This window comes from Pararge aegeria, chromosome 13 (genome assembly GCF_905163445.1).
Source record: "Pararge aegeria chromosome 13, ilParAegt1.1, whole genome shotgun sequence".
Classification (NCBI taxonomy): domain Eukaryota; kingdom Metazoa; phylum Arthropoda; class Insecta; order Lepidoptera; family Nymphalidae; genus Pararge; species Pararge aegeria.
In genome coordinates this window covers 5074849-5093509 of record NC_053192.1, presented here as the reverse complement: position 1 = coordinate 5093509, position 18661 = coordinate 5074849, and the positions used below count along the sequence as shown (strand labels likewise).

The 18661-nt window shown below is 35.9% G+C and overlaps 1 protein-coding gene across 2 annotated transcripts in view; it reads right to left on the bottom strand.

Moving 5' to 3' along the window:
• The window catches only part of LOC120628729, a 261237-nt gene that overhangs the window by 183507 nt on the left and 59069 nt on the right, over nt 1-18661 (bottom strand). The window contains exon 2 of one of the 2 annotated variants that reach the window (XM_039897314.1): nt 4935-5044. The exons of the other annotated variant lie outside the window; for it this stretch is intronic. Coding sequence (XP_039753248.1) covers nt 4935-5007 — 73 coding nt within the window. The 5' untranslated portion in view covers nt 5008-5044. The remainder of the gene's footprint in view (nt 1-4934; nt 5045-18661) is intronic. 2 annotated transcript variants of the gene reach the window in all.

The following is an 18661-nucleotide window of genomic DNA, read 5'->3' as shown; positions in this document are numbered from 1 at the left end:
GCTAAGGTCGTATGTTAATGCGGCCCCGTCCTAGCCCAGAGTTCATTAGACTAGGCTCATGGTATTTAAACTAAGTACGAGACATTAACATGAAAACATTGTTTTACTAATAATTAAATCGGATAACTAGAAACTTCGGTTTGCTGGTTACAAAATTTATTTTACGTGCAATGAATAACAATTATTTACTGCACTCTCGCATACCGGAAAGAACCTTTAAGGTTTTATTATTAAACGTGGCATAACGTCGAAATAGGTATAAAGTGTTTTGACACGCTAAGACTGTAATAAACGTGGCATAAGGTCGGAATCGTTACGGAGTGCTTTTCACGCTCTGACATTTGAAAGGTGTGTTCAGTTCAAATGTGAGAAGAGATAGAGAAAAATGATACTCTGGACTACGTGGTTCGACTACCAGATTGCGTCATAAATTGTGAGGTGTATATTTGAGGATTTTCTTTAGGAAATTGTCAGTACAAACTCGGACTTAGGAAGTTAGCGCTGTTTACCTCAATGCCTCAACGAGCATGGTATGCTGTAGATTTTAATTATTTATTTATTGTACCAATAAAGTAACATATAATAAGGAAACAGTGTAAGTATTATAGTTGTTAATACTCATACTTGAAGAAAATTAAAAAAAAAGTGAATATAGATGTCGGTGTATGTATTGGCGAATCACGTAACAAATATATAAATGAAAACACACAGTCGAATTGAGAACCTCCTCCTTTTTTAAAGTCGGTTGAGAGAGATTTCATTCTGGAGATAATAAAGTGGTACCTATTTATGTACCTACTTTTTTTAACACACGTTTGTAAAGTACATGTGGATTATATACATTTATCTAACGAGCCTCTCATATTAATTGTTATCCTTTGGCAAAATAAATCAAATCGAAAAGCGGGCTGTCAATTAGCCCACTATGTGTATGTAGATAGGTTCTGGATTAATTCACAACCTTACTATTTGGCATAACGAGAGTCCAATATGTAAATATCGAGTCGTGACAATATTGGTCCATTTTCCGTTACCGACTTGTCAACGTACAACCAATGATCGGCTAAGCTTCAGTCACGAAATCACTTAATATTTATGTAATATTCACAAATGGACGTAGAATTTCCTTAGTTGCATTACCGTGCATTCGGTTTCGTTCGAACGAATTCAAAAATCGTTTAAAAATAGCTTTTATAGTTTGAAAGAAACTATAAGTAGTTTTAACTTCAATAATTTACTTTCCATAACAAATGAAAGAAATAAAGGAGAGACAGAAATATTTTTCGGAGACCTTCTTGGTGCAGTGGTTTTTAAGTCGGATGTCCCGGGTTCAATCCCAGCAGGCAGGGTTTTAGGAATATATTATTTCTGGATTGTCTCTTGTCTGGTCTCGGGGGAGGCTTTGGCCGTGGCTAGTTATTACCGCCGATCAGTGGCTTGCACTTCACACATGCACAAAAGCACTGCATACCCTAACATTTACACATAACTGACAACGGAGGAGGGTTTTGTCATTTTATGCCGTTCTACTTCTTTATGCTTCATCATCATCATCATATCAACCAATCGGCGTCCACTGCTGGACATAGGTTTTTTGTAGGGAGTTCCACAATACACGGTCTTGGGCCGCTTGCCTACAGCGGCTCCCAGCGACTCGCCTGATATCATCTGTCCACATCGTTGGGGGCTGACCTGCGATGCGCTTACCAGTGCGGGGTCGCCATTCCAGCACCTTAAGACCCCAACGTCCATCGGTTCTCCGAGCTATGTGCCCTGCCCATTGCCAGTTCAGCTTCGCGACCCTCTGAGCTATGTCGGTAACTCTAACTCTTCTACGGATCTCCTCATTTCTAATTTGATCACGTAGAGATACTCTTAGCATAGCTCTCTCCATCGCCCGCTGAGTGACTCTGAGCCTTCTTATGAGGCCCATAGTTAGCGACCAGGTCTCAGTTCCGTAAGTTATCACTGGCAACACGCACTGTTCGAAGACTTTAGTCTTCAGGCACTGAAGGACGAGGAGTTGTTTAGAAGTTTCCCAAACGCTGCCCATCCGAGTTGGATTCGGCGGTTCACCTCTTTATGCTTACCATGGTCCAAATTCCTGTGCACGCCACTACTGATAATGATGTGCCGCCAAGCGATTTACCGTTCCGGTACGATGTCGCGTAGAAACCTTAAGGGTGTGGGTTTAATATAACTGCCAAACCTCTAACAGTAACCCGTTACCATCTTTGACCGCATCATCACTTACCAGCATATAAAAAGTAAATGGCTAGCTTGTAGGAGAAATAGATTAAGAAACTTAAATATAAATTTTCATAATTTACCTTCCTTAACCAAGCAATTCTTTCCGTCTCTCTTTTTTTATATTTTATTTGCTATAAAAGATAAAAGAGAGAAAAAAAGAATGAATGAAAGACGCGAGGCGCGACCGCTTTACTAGAGCAATTAAATCAAGCAAGAAACTCTAAATTCAATAAATCTTTTAACTGTAATAATAATGCAATACGTTCTTGAAACGGGTTGGAGTAACGCGTAAATGTCACTTGGCGCCATAATAATTAAAACATTAATGACACATAGGTACTATATATATAAAGTAGCGTTTCCTGTACATTATGTAAAAATATTTACTAGTATAACCTAACCTATTACGTTTTATTACTGTTATAGGTTACATAGTTTCGTAGTACCTAATAGAGCATTTTGTGACAAAGGTCGTCCGAGGAAGTAATATCAGTGGCGTGCATTGAGGATATGCAAAAGGTATGCACTTAGATAGATGATATACAATGAAAAAAATCTCCAGTACGAGTCATAAAAACATAAGGATTGGTATTGTGAAAATTATAAAATGCCTACCCTTAAGTTTTTATAACTCGTACTGCAGATTTTCTTCATTTTATATTATCTTCATACCCTGTGCATACCCTGTGCACTGTGTAGTGCCAGTAAAAGATACCCCATCTCTCACAGGCTCTTCAAAAACTAAACTTTATTACATAACTGAGTTACCTATTAAAGCTTTAACTGATAAGCCTATTATGACGACGACTTGCATTCCGATGATGAACATGGGAAAATAATTAATCGGAAATGTGTAAAAACTGAAAGAAACGCGGACGAAATCGCGAGCAACTGCTCCAGTCATACATATTCAACAATAAATAAGCTAATTGCTATTTACTAAATCCCATAATCCTTAGGAATAGCAGAATCATTGAGCAATAAAGCCTATTACAAAAGTGACAGCATCATAATCCTATTTGCATTGTGCATGCTCGACTGTCTGGCTGACTCCAGAACAAATCCCGCCGTGTCATCCCTGCCTTGATTTACGGGTCTCGCAAATCTGTTTAATATTAATGCGAACGGCTAAAGCGAGTAATTTAATTTACGTCTTCGCAGAAATGTACCTACTCTTGTCATTGTTGGCGATAGTTTGATAGTTACAACCGGTCAAAGTTGTTAGGGCAAAGTCATTTGTAAATAGCGGTTCCTCGCGACTTCGTTTTCTACTCTTACTTAAATCTTTAGACTAAATTGATAGTTGAGAATGCTCTGCTGTATCAGTTTACTCTTTTAGGAATTGCCATGACAAACTTGATACACACAACACCCTCAGTATGGGTATCAAATGAAAGGGCTTGTTAAGTAGAATACTGTCTATATTATAAGCCGAAAGTTTTTAAAATTTAAAATTTATATATTTATGCAGAAAAATGCCAACACCACCGAAAATACCTGACGCATACCAAGGAGTAGTATGCGTCAGGTATTTTCGATGGTTTTTCATATTTCAGTCAAATCTGGACAATACTGCAATTAACAGCATCATTAGTTCATATAAAATTTTGCACCAATAATTAACATATCACAAGGGAATTTAAAAGTTAGGCTGTTTTAAGATCCAAGTAAGAAGACCTAGAACGTCATACCGTGGGAAGCCGCCCTTACAAACTCAAAAAAACAGTCAACGTAAAGTCGTGCTCCGAGCGCGGAAGTATGTAAATGCACCTGCCAGTCGCCACTCACGCCACTCACGCCACCCACTGCGCTGATAAACGGGCGCACTTACGAGTAACTAACGTGCACCCGTGCACTCTTCGCCCGCTACCGTTTGATTGAACGTTTGTGACTGCGCTGGACGTGCACCCAGATTCAGCACCCTTTAGCTAGATAAAGCGAATGCGAATTAGACGTTACGTTAAGGTTTCGCTGCTCGCGCTTTTCTCCATACCAGCGTAATCGTTTGATTACTTGCTTAGGTAAGATCTGGAATCGACCTAGAATTTTACTGTCGATGCTATAGCTATCAGCATTGAACGTTTTTGTCTGCAAAGGACATGCATCCAGATTGAACCCACTCTAGCTAAATAAAGGTAATTAGATGGTACGTTAAAGCTGCGCATTACATTTTACCGACATCAGGTTATTACTTGGTTAGTTCGGTCTAGGGCACTTATGCCTTTTATGAGTATAAAAATTCTAGATCCAGCCACTCTCCAGATTGTACGTTTGTCACTGCGCTGGACGTGCACGCTGATTTAACACATTAAGTTAGATAAAGCGCATGCGAATTAGACGGTACGTTAAGGTTGCGCTGCCCGCGCATTAGTACATACCGGCGTAATCGGTTAATTCACTTGTAAAGTTAGTTTGCACAGTGCTTTTGATCAGAGCAGTTATAAAGCAGGACAATGACGTTAAAAATAAAAGCGGGTTTATATGAAAATCTTCACACATTCCTGAGAAATTCCTTAGTTTTTAATACCATGGATATCACCCGGAACCACTGCGCCAGGGGGTTGAGTAATTTATTGACCCTCTGCCGTTAAAGAAATCAGATTCTACCAAAAAGAAGCGAAAAAATTCCTACTTGAATGAAATTATATTTGTCTGTTTAAACGTAGTGATATTGAATGCAATACCTGTGTAACACCATGCGGGCCAAACGACCGGCGTCTCGGCGTCCAGGTCTCGTCGCGCCAGTGAAGCCAGCATCAGAGCCTCGGAGCATGGGCGCTCACATCGCCCTTCCCTACAAACGAAGTACTACGTCAGTCAATAGGATCTGAGACCAACATAACGCAACTAAGTAGTCGCCCACTAGACAAATTTTACACCTGCATTTCAATTAAAATAAAATAGTTTTTCTTTAGTTTTGTTAATGTTAATGTTGTGTTAATGTAACTTTTCGTGTTTTTTTAATTATTTTAACCGTGTATATATATACACGGTTAAATAAAAAATACCAGAAATATCTGGAACATGTAGATCCTATCATTAAAGCTAACAACATTTGTTCTACGACTTTTCTAAATTCAGTAATAATTTATTTCATACAAATAAATTGATTACTCATGTTATTTCTGTAGTACCTTACACTGCGAAACCAAATAAATACTAGTTTTAGTGTAAACAACTGCAGGCCGAGAGCTTTCTGGTAATTTTTATTTAACCCTGCATAGACGAGCGTTTGGTTGTTATCGCTCTTCATAGCAACTGATGTACTGACTCTACCATCGGTTCGAAAGGCAAATTCTATCGAGAGGGAGCCGAAAAGATTTTCAGCAGTTGGTCTTTCAACATTTTAGAATTTAACACCATATCTTAATTATTTTTCTTTTTCATTAGGATATATAGAAGATGAAATAAACTTTATTGCTACCAAGCAAGTCTATTGTTAATACAAAATAACTAGATGTGATAGATATTCACTGGTAAGAGAGAAGCGTATTGCTGCACGTCGTCGTTCATACATTATTCCTTCGTTACAAATACACCCTTTTACCGCATTCAAAATTAAAAGTCTGGTTCTATAACACAAGCTGCATAAAGGGGCAGGAAAAGAAAATAACGCAACACAAAATAAAAACTCAAAAACTCAAAATCTACTTACACTGAATTCGGTCCAAGTTCAATCAAATTCCGAAGCGCACAGCCACTGAACCGCGACGAGAGTAAAAAAAAATCTTCACAGAAATATTCGAGTCTTGCTATGTCGAATGCCAAAAGCAAAACGGCCTACCACATATATTTTAGACTCTTAGGGCATCGTCGTTTTCTGCCAAAGTATGAGCCCAATGGGTCCAAAAATATATAAAGTGTAATTTAATATAAGAAGATATGTTTTGTTGAAGCATTTAATCAATAGAATTTAAATTTGCGTACTTTTTTGTAGTTAGTGTACCACAATCAATTGGATATCCCATTCATTGGGTGTGGTAATGTAGTGAAACGATATGTTTTTGGATTGTAAGTAATTTCTGGTCATATAAAATACTGTTATTTAATTTTATTAAATACATATTTCATTTCGTAATTTCAGATTTGGTATTTTAAAATGCATATATAGCACTTGCTTTATTAATGTACTTTCGATTAAATTTAAGGACCGATGCAAGTTAATATGGAAATGCGCTAACGTAAAAGAGGTATGAAAAAGTTTAAGCACATGTCGCTTGTCAATATCTTGGTACCGGTATGCTTAAACATTTGGTAGTACGGCTTTACTGCTAAAGTGTCATCGTGTTTACAGCCTCTCACTAGACGATACTACATTTTAATATTAAAATAAATTACTTAAATTGGCTCCTGCTTTAAACCCGAGGTAGGTACAGCACTATCAACTACAGGTTCATTACCATTATGATCGTTATCAACCTTTGCCGGGCAACAACAGTCTCCTCACAGAATAAGAAGGGTTTAACACGTAGTCCACCACGCTGACCAAGTGCGGACAACTGTATGGAGAACTCTCAGACATACAGGTTTCCTCGTGAACGACAAACCACATCGTTTAAGCAAGTGATGTTTAATTGCATAGATTAAAAAAGGAGAGGTCGCCAAAACCTATTCCTAGACGTGTCACTCGATTACCGAGCGAGAAAAACTATTGATTCAAAATGTTTTTTTTTTCACCATCTCAAAATACGAGTAATATCTCGGTTTTTCGTCGAGACGACAGGTTGTGGGTGCGGATAATCGGAGCTGCGGTCGAGGCGTAACAATCGATAATTTACGGTTCAGATCAGATGCGGTGAGTTTTCAGAGGTTATTACACTATATTGTGTTATTATTAGAAACCTACTTCTGGAAATCTTGAAACGTGAATAAATTCTTTCCCATTTAACATCCTTTTTATGGTACTTATCTCGGTAGGCATATTTAAAAACTTATATTGTGAGCTTCTGAACTCTAATTATAATATCTATATATAAAACTGTAACGAGTCCAGTTCTGTAGATTGAAAATAAATTGAAATGTTTTTTTTGAGGGGTTGTCAAAATCTTAGGTCTATGCAGCAGTACGCTGCGTCCCGTAATTGACGTGGGCGTAGCCGCAGGGTACAGCTAGTATTAGATTACTTAAATTTTCAAAGTAATGCCCTTGATTAACTGAATAAAAAGGATGTTGTCTAACGATGGTTTTTAACGTCAAAACCAGTGATATTAAATTGCTCAAAATACATAAAACTGCGAAATCTTTGAGCTGCTTGCCAGGGATCGACTTGGTACCTCTATAAAGGAAGCCGAAGCCAGTAGCACAGATCTCAAGTAACAATATAAATGAAATAAAATGTGTGGACAAGCTTTCAATCAATACAAATTAAAAATTTAAAATAAGAATAGGCCCGGAGCAAATGTTTCAAATCATTGCGTATTACGAATTCATGTCCGCATTCCGGGACATTGTTCAAATGTTATACACTAAGAAACAATGCATTATTCGTAGTAACAAGTTATTGTATAAATCTCTTGTTAAATTGTACTTTAATCACTAATGCAGTTATCACCATCGCTAACATTGATATTACATGTTAAATGTATGAACGCTTCATAAGTGCCTGTAATAAGGTATGAAAAATGTTTTATTTTTAAATTTTAATTTAATAGAAAAGAAAAACCAGGATTTTAATTTTATTTGAAAAAAACATGATTTGGGAATCAATTCTAAATTTACCTACTACTCTAAGTTTTTAAATATTTATTTGATGCAGTTAAGTAACGTTATTGGCAGAAATAAAATCATCAAAATCGGTTATTAATGGACGAAGTAAATATTTAAAAAAAAAAACAGTCGAACAGACAAACTCATCCTTAAAGTAGGGGACAATGGCTATTTTTTTGCTCAAGGGAGGGGGCTCCCTTGAGCAAAAAAATAGCACGTGATGAATCAATCAAGTTTGAAACCTTGGCTCTGCTTTTGTTTTGTGAAATCCTTTGTCGTAGCATATATGATTTTTTTTTGATTATATTTTGGTTCTAAAACGGTCATCATTACTATCAGCACTTTATCATTTCTAAATGACTGTGGTTTGCAGATCTTACGTAGCTATAAGTGTGGCTTGGTGGTTAATGGAAAGACACACAACAGTGTATACACAAGCATCCTTTAGACACCAACCATTCACCAAAGTTTTTTAAATGACCCAGCGAGCGGAGCCGCGGGTAAAAGCAAGCTATTTCTACATCTATAGTAAAAAACAATGACCCGCTCTTTGCCTAGAACGTTCTAGTTTCCCCGCTATGCCACGCGCGTTCACGCCCGCGGGCTACGGACGTTTTCCCCGCGAACGCCAGGTGCCGCGGTCGTGCGCATGACATCCGCTAAACTCGGCTGCACTCTTCATAGTCTAGGAGCTGGTGGTCCTACATCGGCTTCGATACCGCAGTTTGCGCTGAGCCTTATTCCCATTTGCCTAACCTTACTTATATTACCTCTCAATAGGTTAAAAGTTTTTATATAATAGAAAAATCCTATATTGAAATATTACATAAACTAAAAAAATGCTAAGGTAAGTATTGCTCTAACTTCATAGATAAGTATTAATTGACTGTAAGATGGAGTTAGCAAAAAATTTATAACGTACATGTAACGTATACTTGTCGAATATATGGCCCTCGAGACGGATAAAGGATATTTTTTTTTAAATACCAGAAAACCAGCGGAGAAACTTTCTCGCGAGATTCAGAATAAATACCCTTCTTCAACTATTGCTTCCTGGAAATGAAAAAAATTAGCCACCTCAGAGCTACTGAGTTTTTTTTAATAGTGATATATAACGGACGTTAAGCCTCATGTGCCAGTAATAACACTGACAACCACGCACTTCAGACCAAAACCCAGAATTATTGCAACGCTGTGCGACAGAAAGAAGCTTGGTAGTATTTAGCTTATACAAATGCGAGATGGTAGGCTGTTACCTTAAACGCGTCGGCCGCGAGCTATCGCGTCTTCTTTGCTATGCATTTATAACCATCGCCTCCTGAGCTATCAATCGCAGGCAATTCAACTTTTTCTGAACCTCCATTAGAGAACAGTGAGCACGCGAGGCGATGTAGTGAACACTTCAACAGTGTGTTTTTAATTTGGCCCACAGTTATGTTGTCACGATAGTCACGACGGCGACCGCCAAATTGGCTTTTTAGTTTCTACGATTATAATACGTACGCTCTCAAATGGGGCCGCTCAGTTAATTTACCAGAACCTAACTGACAATTCCAAAATTAAGTTCAACGAACATAATATAGGAAATGGATTGGTTGAATCCTTTCAGTTCAGCTTAGCTACGTCCGTCTAATTTGTCAGTTTGCAGACTAATTATAAAAATAAATTATATTAGTATTTTTTAAACGGCCACGGCACCACGTTTTTACTGAAAGAAATCAGATGAAACTCTAAAATTACATGCAAAAGTAAAATCAAGTGGCTCCTGTCACTTTATTACTATGCGCGTGTCGGTCATTTATCTTCAATAGGGTTGTCATAAGTAAATACTGAGAATGTTTTGAATTAGTTTGTATGGAAAAATAAATATGGTTCTTTTCATTTAATATTTTCGCAGGGTGATTCCTTGTGAAATATATATATGTTCGCTTCAACGGTATTTCGTGATTCCGTTACACGTTGTATATTACCGTTGTATATTATCGTCACCGAACCATTTCCATGAGCTATACTATGTTATACCATTTCCATGAGCTATGCTATGTTTACTGTGTAGTCCGCTAGTCAATATATATAAACGTTAATTGATAGAGTGATACTGTTTAAGAAGTCGCTATGCAATTCAGTTTAATTTAAAGGTAAGATTTAAATATCGATAGAGGCAGACGCTACTTTGGGGAATTTCGCAAGTTACTCCGCGAAAAGCACTAGAATCTTACGGTGTATTTACAATTTCTTCAATCTATACTCGACACCAAATAGAACTTCCGCAAAGTACTCCCCACGCACGAGTCTCTGCGACACCGGAGCATCCTGAGAGACAGTGGCGTGCATCGGGTTGCTTACCAGAGTATGCATTCAGGTCAATTGCATTAAAAGGGCAAAAGTTTTCTTTCTATACACTTTATGTATCAATTATAAGGTAGGCAGTGCTACGAATGAAGTGCACGCCACTGCTGAGAGATGTTGACTTTACAATGAACAAGGAAAACAATGTAAATAGATTTAGTTTTCACTTGTAGCGGCAGTCCTCAAAGACTGCCCCGCATGTTGTTTTAGACTTCCACCTCGCAGATCCTCCGAAAAATAGCTCTCTACGCACGTCTCGCTCGGATACCGCAGAATCCAATATTTAAAAGCGGGATAAAAAAAAGCGGCATCACGCCGGACCGCGATGTGTAGAAAGCGGTGCCAATTACGCGCTACCTAGTACCGGACCACCTCGCCGCGCAGTCACCGCCCGCGGTTGGAAATCGTGCTCCACATCTAATCAGATGACTTCAACTAACTCCGCCGTGCGATTAGATACAATTGGGATGATTTAGCCTTAACTAATGCGATAGACTAGCGACGATTATTAAACGTAAATTTGCTTACGTTAAAGAACTTCTAGCTACCAATGAATACATACATTTTCGACAGAACACCAAAGTCAAAGTCAAAGTCAAATATTCCTTTATTCAAATAGGCACATAGATGGCACTTTTGATGCGTTATTGTATACAAAATGTGTACATAGCAGTGAGTAGTGATGGCGATAACTACAATCGTAAACTTAAAACTAAAGCTACGAGGGTTCCAATCGCGCCCTGGTCTAAGAAGAAGCCCACAACAAACTTAGCCGGGTGTTCTTTTTGTTATCACCATCTCACATTGTCATTAGAAAAAATTTAAGAAGCAACCTGGTTAGAGCAATTGTTTACACCCAAGCTTTTTTATCATTTACGTAATCCTTTATACTATAATAGGACTTTTCTATAAGCTTTCGCTTAATACAAACTTTGAACTTCTTTAGTGACATCCCCAAGATATCAACCGGTAATTTATTGTAAAATTGTATACAATTTCACACCATGGTCATCTAGCCGCAAAGTAAGCGTAGTTGTTGGTACTAAAATGAATGATGAATTTTTATGATTAATATAGGTAGTGAACGAAGCTTGTGTTATGGGTACTAGCTGATAATATTTTTATGAATATAATACACATAAATACTTATTAAATATTGATAAACACCCAAGCACTGAAAAACTTCCATGTTCATTACACAAACATTTTCCAGTTTTGGGAATCGAACCCACGGCCTTGGACTCAAAAAACTAAATCTACTTATAATTATATAAGCTACTGAATTGTGGAATGCACTCCCATTGAACATAAGACAGTCGAAGTCATTGGGCATATTTAAACATGCTGTTAAGGCGCATTATCTCGCTCAGTAAAGACGACTATTATTATTTATTTATCTAATCAAACTCATATTTAAGTATTTACGGTATGTTAAGATATGTACATATTAGTATATTTATTTTTTATATTTATCAATAGTATTTTTGTATTTGTGTAGTCTGGTTTATGTATTAATATGTAGATATTCCTATGTATGTATTAAACAGTACACCCCACCTATTTGTTTTCTTTTTAGTTTTCCTTATCCTAAGGTTGCCTGGCAGAGATCGCTACTTAGCGATAAGGCTAAAATAAAAAAAAAAAACAAAGATATTATAATATTACATTATAACATTTTTTATAATGTGAAATATACACAGACTGGTATAATACAAAATCTCAATGTAGGTACCTACATTATTGTAAATAAATTATTTTTGTTATATAATAACCTCACTCTACCTTATTGAATACAATTGTTGTTTAGCTTTTTTCTTATTAATAATTGACGGATCATGAGATAACTATACAATGCGTTATAATAAAACTTTCGATGTATTAAATACCTTTTTTCTATAGGCGAAAGATGAAATTTTTGAAAAGGAAGAATTTTTTATTTTTAATTTTATCCAAAGAGTTATAACTTCTAACGCGTGTACATAAGTACACACGTTTTTTTTTTTTTTTTTTTAAATATTAAGTAATAAATGGGAAAATCGCTTTATGGAGCACTGGGTTGGTACACACACACTCATACAGCAAATACTCAAAGGGGTATTTACCTTAATTAGGAGATTTGTTTGGCCAATTTTAATTTATAAAATAGTTAATAAGATATTTTTTAAGATCTTTTGTATCCTGCTTCATTCTTTATGTGTTTGTTATTTTGTTTTATCTTGTTTTTCTGAGTGGTGTACAAATAAAGAGTATAAATAAAAATAAATAAATAATAATACTAATAATATACAGATAAACACCCAGCCACTAAAAAGTTGACTAAATAGTACCCACGGCCTTGGACTCAGAAAGCAGGATCACTGCCCACTGTGCCAATCGACCGTCAATAATGTTTAAAAATCAAATCATGCTACGGATAGCGGGAAAGTGAAATGAAATTAAATGACGTTGAAATCATATTATAAACTCTCAATAACTAATCTATGTAGTTCTTAACAGCGACAAAAATATATGTCACTCTTGAACATATTTCTGTCTAAATGGTTGGCTTAAGCCATTAATTGACATTTTCTCGATAAGTAAAAATACTAATATAGTTACTTGTAAAGAAAATTTAAGTGCGTAAAGGAATAATTTTAATAAATATATAATAAATAATAAGAAATAAATATACTACACACATTGCCATCTAGCCCCAAAGTAAGCGTAGCTTGTGTTATGGGTACTAAGATGACTAATGAATATTTTTATGAACAATATCCATAAATACCTATTATACATATAAACACCCAGCACTGAAAAGCATCCATGAAAAACATTCATCACACAAACATTTTCCAGTTTTTTATGTTTCCTTGCCACTCTTACACTATAAAACTATATAATTTATAATTTTAAACCGGCTATCGAGAAAATGACAATAATTTGTAGAGATAATTAATAGCCACTTAGGTAGTTCTGATTTCAAAGAAAAAAGTCCGTAATGAAATTCCTTAGAAAATACTAATGAAAATAAATAAAACTTTCTAGATCGATTTATATAGACATTTAGAATGCAGTCCGTATAGCGCACTGAGTTACACGCATAAGAGAAGACTTGTATATTTAAAAAAAAAAAACTGGCTATGCAAAAAAAATGTTCTTCATTGAATTTTTAATTTAAAATTCATCATTTTTCTGCCCTTACTTACTGTTGTTTAGACCTTATAGGCACTTATGAAACATTTACATGTTTCCTTTAGGTAATGAATACACTGTTAAAGCCAGCTATTAAAGAACAGCACTTTCCTTGATAGGGATACAATATAATTCCCCATCCCAAAGTAACGACACATAGAAAATAGGAAGATATAACGCACGCACTCTTGGATCCGGCGGTCCATTACCTTGATTTTCATTTATAGCATCTCCCCAAAAGGCGGAGACCACGTTAGTACCGTTTTACAACTTTTCTAAAGGCTTGCTCTGTGCTAAATTAAGTATTCAATTTGCGAGTGTCAAGTAGTTCGCGGTGAACTTTTACTAGTAAGGTTGTTGTACCTATCAAAACAACTTTAATACATTTAAGATTTATCTTCTAGAAGAATAGTTTTTGAGGTAATACTTATTTTGGCGCGTTAGGGAAAAATTATGAGAGTAAATTTTTACGATGCGCTCGCACACCGTCACAAAAAACCTGAAGTTAGCTATAAGGTTTGACAGTGTACTTTGAATTGTCAAAGTCAATTGTTCAAAAATCTCAAATTTTAATATTGAGTAGAACTTGGTTTTCCGTTAACCGTTCCAAATTTAATTGTTTATTATGTCCATTTGTTCAACTATGTACAATTTTTTTTGTGATATTAAAATATACTTTATTTAAATAGATGGTGATAACAAACTTTCAATGTATGAAATATCTTTTTTCTATTGTAAGTGTCGTTTATTTTACAAACGCAGAATAAGGCGAAAGGTAAAATTTTTGAAAAGATTTTTATCTTGTTACGCTAAAGTATAACTTCTAACACGTCTACATAAGTACACGCACGTTTGTTTTTCTAATATAGTTATAGTTGACGGACCAACCCGATAGCCCAACTGTTGGTAAGAGAAAAACCAGCGGCTATGTATATAAGCAATACTAAGTAGGGCATGCAAGGAAGTCGTCATGTGTCCATCAAGCTGAGGCGTAGGTTAAGCCTCATGTATCTGTAATTATACCGGCAACCACGCCCTTCAGACCAGAAAACAGCATTGCAACAATGCTGCTTTGCGGCAGAAATAAGCATGCTAAGAAAAAAAATACGCAAGAGATTTTAACGTCTTTTAACTACTTAACTGTTTATATTTAATAATAAATACTTAGAGTAGTAGACATTGTTGTAAAACTCTCTGTAGGGTTTCTAGTTTTTAGGTTTCTAGTTCTAGTTTTGGTCGTTTTTATTGAACGATTCTTATTATGAATCGAAAATTGCAAATAGCAATGGTGCATATTGAAATCAAATGCGGTCTTGTCACGATTTTAAGTTAATCAACCGAAATACAACCACAGTACAAAAAATATACACCCGCAGCAATACAATAACAAAATTCGAATGCAAGCGAGATAAAGAAAAAAAAAGACTTTTTGAGAGGTTTTTTTTATAATGACAAATTGTGGAAAAATAACTTACGATTGCAACCGTTTATTTGCGTTGTAATTACTAGAGACACCGCTCTCGATGCACCAAATGCAATTCGATATTATCTATATTAATTCGATATAGACGTAAGATCATCGATAACGGTTGCAGACGTAACCACAGATAAGCTAGCATTCAGTTAGGCGGCTAATGTACTTCCATAGAGCAAACGCAGAATGCTAACTGGAGATCTGAGTTTGCGAAGATCGAATGGCAGACTATATTAACTCAGTTTAAAGCATCGACAGATTAAAAAAAGTCATAAATATATATCTACTAGCTCATTGCAGTACCTAATCAGTGATACTGCAGCCTTTGACGGATTGTGCATGCCAATAAGGTCACTATTCAATTTTGGAATCTTTTAAACATGGAAACTGAAAAAGGTGTTTTGAATCGTTGCGATGCGTTTTAGAATAGATAATGTAGTGCTTTGTATAATATAATGGAATATCAACTACGAATGGTGCTTCATGATTCTTTACAGTTGCGTACCTATTTTAATTTTTGAAACAATAGATTTCATAAAATAGATTTCATTAAACTTACGAACAATTCCACCTCATGGTCTCATTTATACTCCTATTATTCTTTTTGGCATATTTCGAAAATTCTTCATTACATTCCACTCAACTTCGTTTTGGAACACAACGCAATGTTAATAAGGTAGGCAATTTCCCTGGTCCATCAATAACTATAAAAAAAGCACCACAAGCCCCTCATGGCCTACTGTACGATACGTAAACTGTGACGTAACGGTCAGACTCCGGCTTGAAATTTATGAATGGTGCAGAGACCGCGGTAGGTGCCCCTAACATTTTAAATGATTAGTGAAGCGAAACAATAGGGTATCGATAGTCGATAGAAGTTTATGCTATTATATATCACGGAAATAGCCGCTATTGGAGATAAAGCCATGTTCCTACAGTTACTTCGGACCGTACGGATATTTTCACGGAGGTGGATTGAGTTATAAAACAAAATTGCTTTACAGTCCAATAATATACTTATTGAACTAGCAACTTACTTTTAATGTGCCATTGGAAACGTTTATAGATTTTGATGGTCACAAGACCTTCAGTAGTACCTAGTGGTAAAGCTTTTTGTGACAGAGCTAGGCGGAAAAGTATTACACCACCATGTTTATTTCTGGCGTAAAGCAGCATTGTTGAATGCAGTGTTCCGGTCTGAAGAGCGTGGTTCTTGAGGGGATTATAGGCACATGCGGTGTAACACCTATTCCTCGCGTAGATTGACACAAGGCAGCACGTTACAGGATTTTTTCTGGCATACCCTGCTCAATATGGCTGTGTTTATAGGCGATGGTTTACACTTACCATGAGGACCATCTGCTTGCTCCGCCAATTAATACTATAAAAATGTCATAAAGCATTGTATTGCTGAAATCTCTAGATCTGTAGCCCTTACGTGCTGTCCACGGGAAAAAACGCATAGCAAGAATTTTTTGGCGCGATGTTTACAAACCTGTGGCATGCTAGGTACATTTCCATCCATTTATTACAGCCATTAGTGTTTGTGTGATGAAAATAAATAAATAAATAAATAAATAAATATACTACGACAATACACATATCGCCATCTAGCCCCAAAGTAAGCGTAGCTTGTGTTATGGGTACTAAGGATAGCTGTTGAATATTTTTATGAACATAATACATAAATACTTATTATATACATATAAACATCCAGACACTGAAAAACATTCATGCTCATCACACAAACATTTTCCAGTTGTGGGAATCGAACCCACGGCCTTGGACTCAGAAAGCAGTGTCGCTGCAAACTGCGCCAATCGGCCGTCAAACTGGATCTTTTTCAGTGCCTGGGTGTTTATCTATATGTTATAAGTATTTATGTATATTATTTATAAAAAATATTCATCAGTTATCTTAGTACCCATAACACAAGCTACGCTTTCTTTGGGACTAGATGGCGATGTGTGTATTGTCGTAGTATATTTATTTATTTATTTAATCTTTATTATTAGACGCTTCGCAGGATAATTCGCGTGACGCAAATGTCCCGTGGCCAGCACTTTGAGATTAAAGATAAGAGTTCTTTTAGCTCCATTTGCCTTACCAAAAGACCTTTTTTCACTGTAGTTTTAATAAGGGTCCAAATCTAAATGTTATTATAAATAAATAAAATAAATATACTACGGCAATACACATCGGCATCTAGCCCCAAAGTAAGCGAAGCTTGTGTTATGGGTACTAAGATAGCTGATTAATATTTTTATGAATGTAATACACATAAATACTTATAATATACAGAAAACCACCCAGACACTGACACAGATTCATGTTCATCACACAAACACTTTCCAGTTGTGGGAATCAAACTTACGGCCTTGGACTCAGAAAGCAGGGTCGCTGCCAACTGCGCAACCGGCTGTCAAATTATATTAAATTGTGTATTAGGGGTAAAATGAAGCCTCATCAATTTAGCATTAGTATTTAACCCAAGCAAAGGTCCCAACGCTCGTTACCCTCGGCAAAGTTGGAGATACCATTGGGGCTAAGAGTTACAAACTTACGAACGTGTTTTTTATGTTAACTGTAGAGCTAATGCTCTTGTACGACATCTCCAACCTTTCTAGTCTCTTTTACCTCTCTTTATGTACCTACTACATTCTTGGTCCTCTTTCCACCCATTTTCCTCATATATATTTCTGAAAAAAACATTTTTTAAATATCTCCCTAGCCTGAACGTTGCCTGGCAAAGATAGCTCTTAAGCGATAAGTCCGCCTATTTGTACCTTCCTTTTTTTAAGTTTATGTTATTGTCTGTTATTTACAAGAAAGCGTTTACATGTTCGTATTTATTTATATATGTACGTATGTATAAATATATATATTTATTTATGTATGTATGTTTTTATATATAAAATAAAAACATACATACATAAATAAATAATACATATATAAATAGATGAATTTTTCAGAGATATACATGGGGAAAATACGTGAGAAGAGGACGAAGGAGGCTATATGTACACACATACATAAATACATTCATTCACACTTTCATGTCTCTCTAACGTACGAGTTGATTACTAAGAACTCTCTAGATTTGAAAGTTTTTTATGTTATCGATAAATATAGTTTAAGATCTATTCCTTTTTGTATGTAAGGTTACTAAATGTACGTAAAGTTAAATCTCTCAACCAGAAGTAGCCAAAGAATACAAATTATCACAAGTAATGGCCACTTAAAATAAACATTCACCTCTGACACCGGTCAGGGCGCTTCGTAAACATAATTACTGGCGTTATAGCATCATACATTCGAAGGCATCAATTCACGCAAACAAATATTAATGTGAATGTGTCAATAATTTATTGAAAGGCATTTGCATATATCATCGATATCACTTTACTAACGAACCTCCCGTGTAGATAATCACTTGTAGAAATAATTAAATACATAGTAGCCTTTTCCTTTTTTAATGGCTATGATAGATTAAATTAGAAAAAAATTATCAGTATTATCAGTACCTTTTGGTTGTATAATTCAAATTCAAAATTCATTTATTTCAAGTAGGCCTAATAGTGTACTTTTTAAACGTCAAGTCTGTCTGTTTGTATTGACTCTACTACCGGTTCGGAATGCAGATTCTACCGAGAAGAAGCCAGTAAATTTCAAGTAGGCCTACTATAACCATTTTTGAAACCTTAAGTC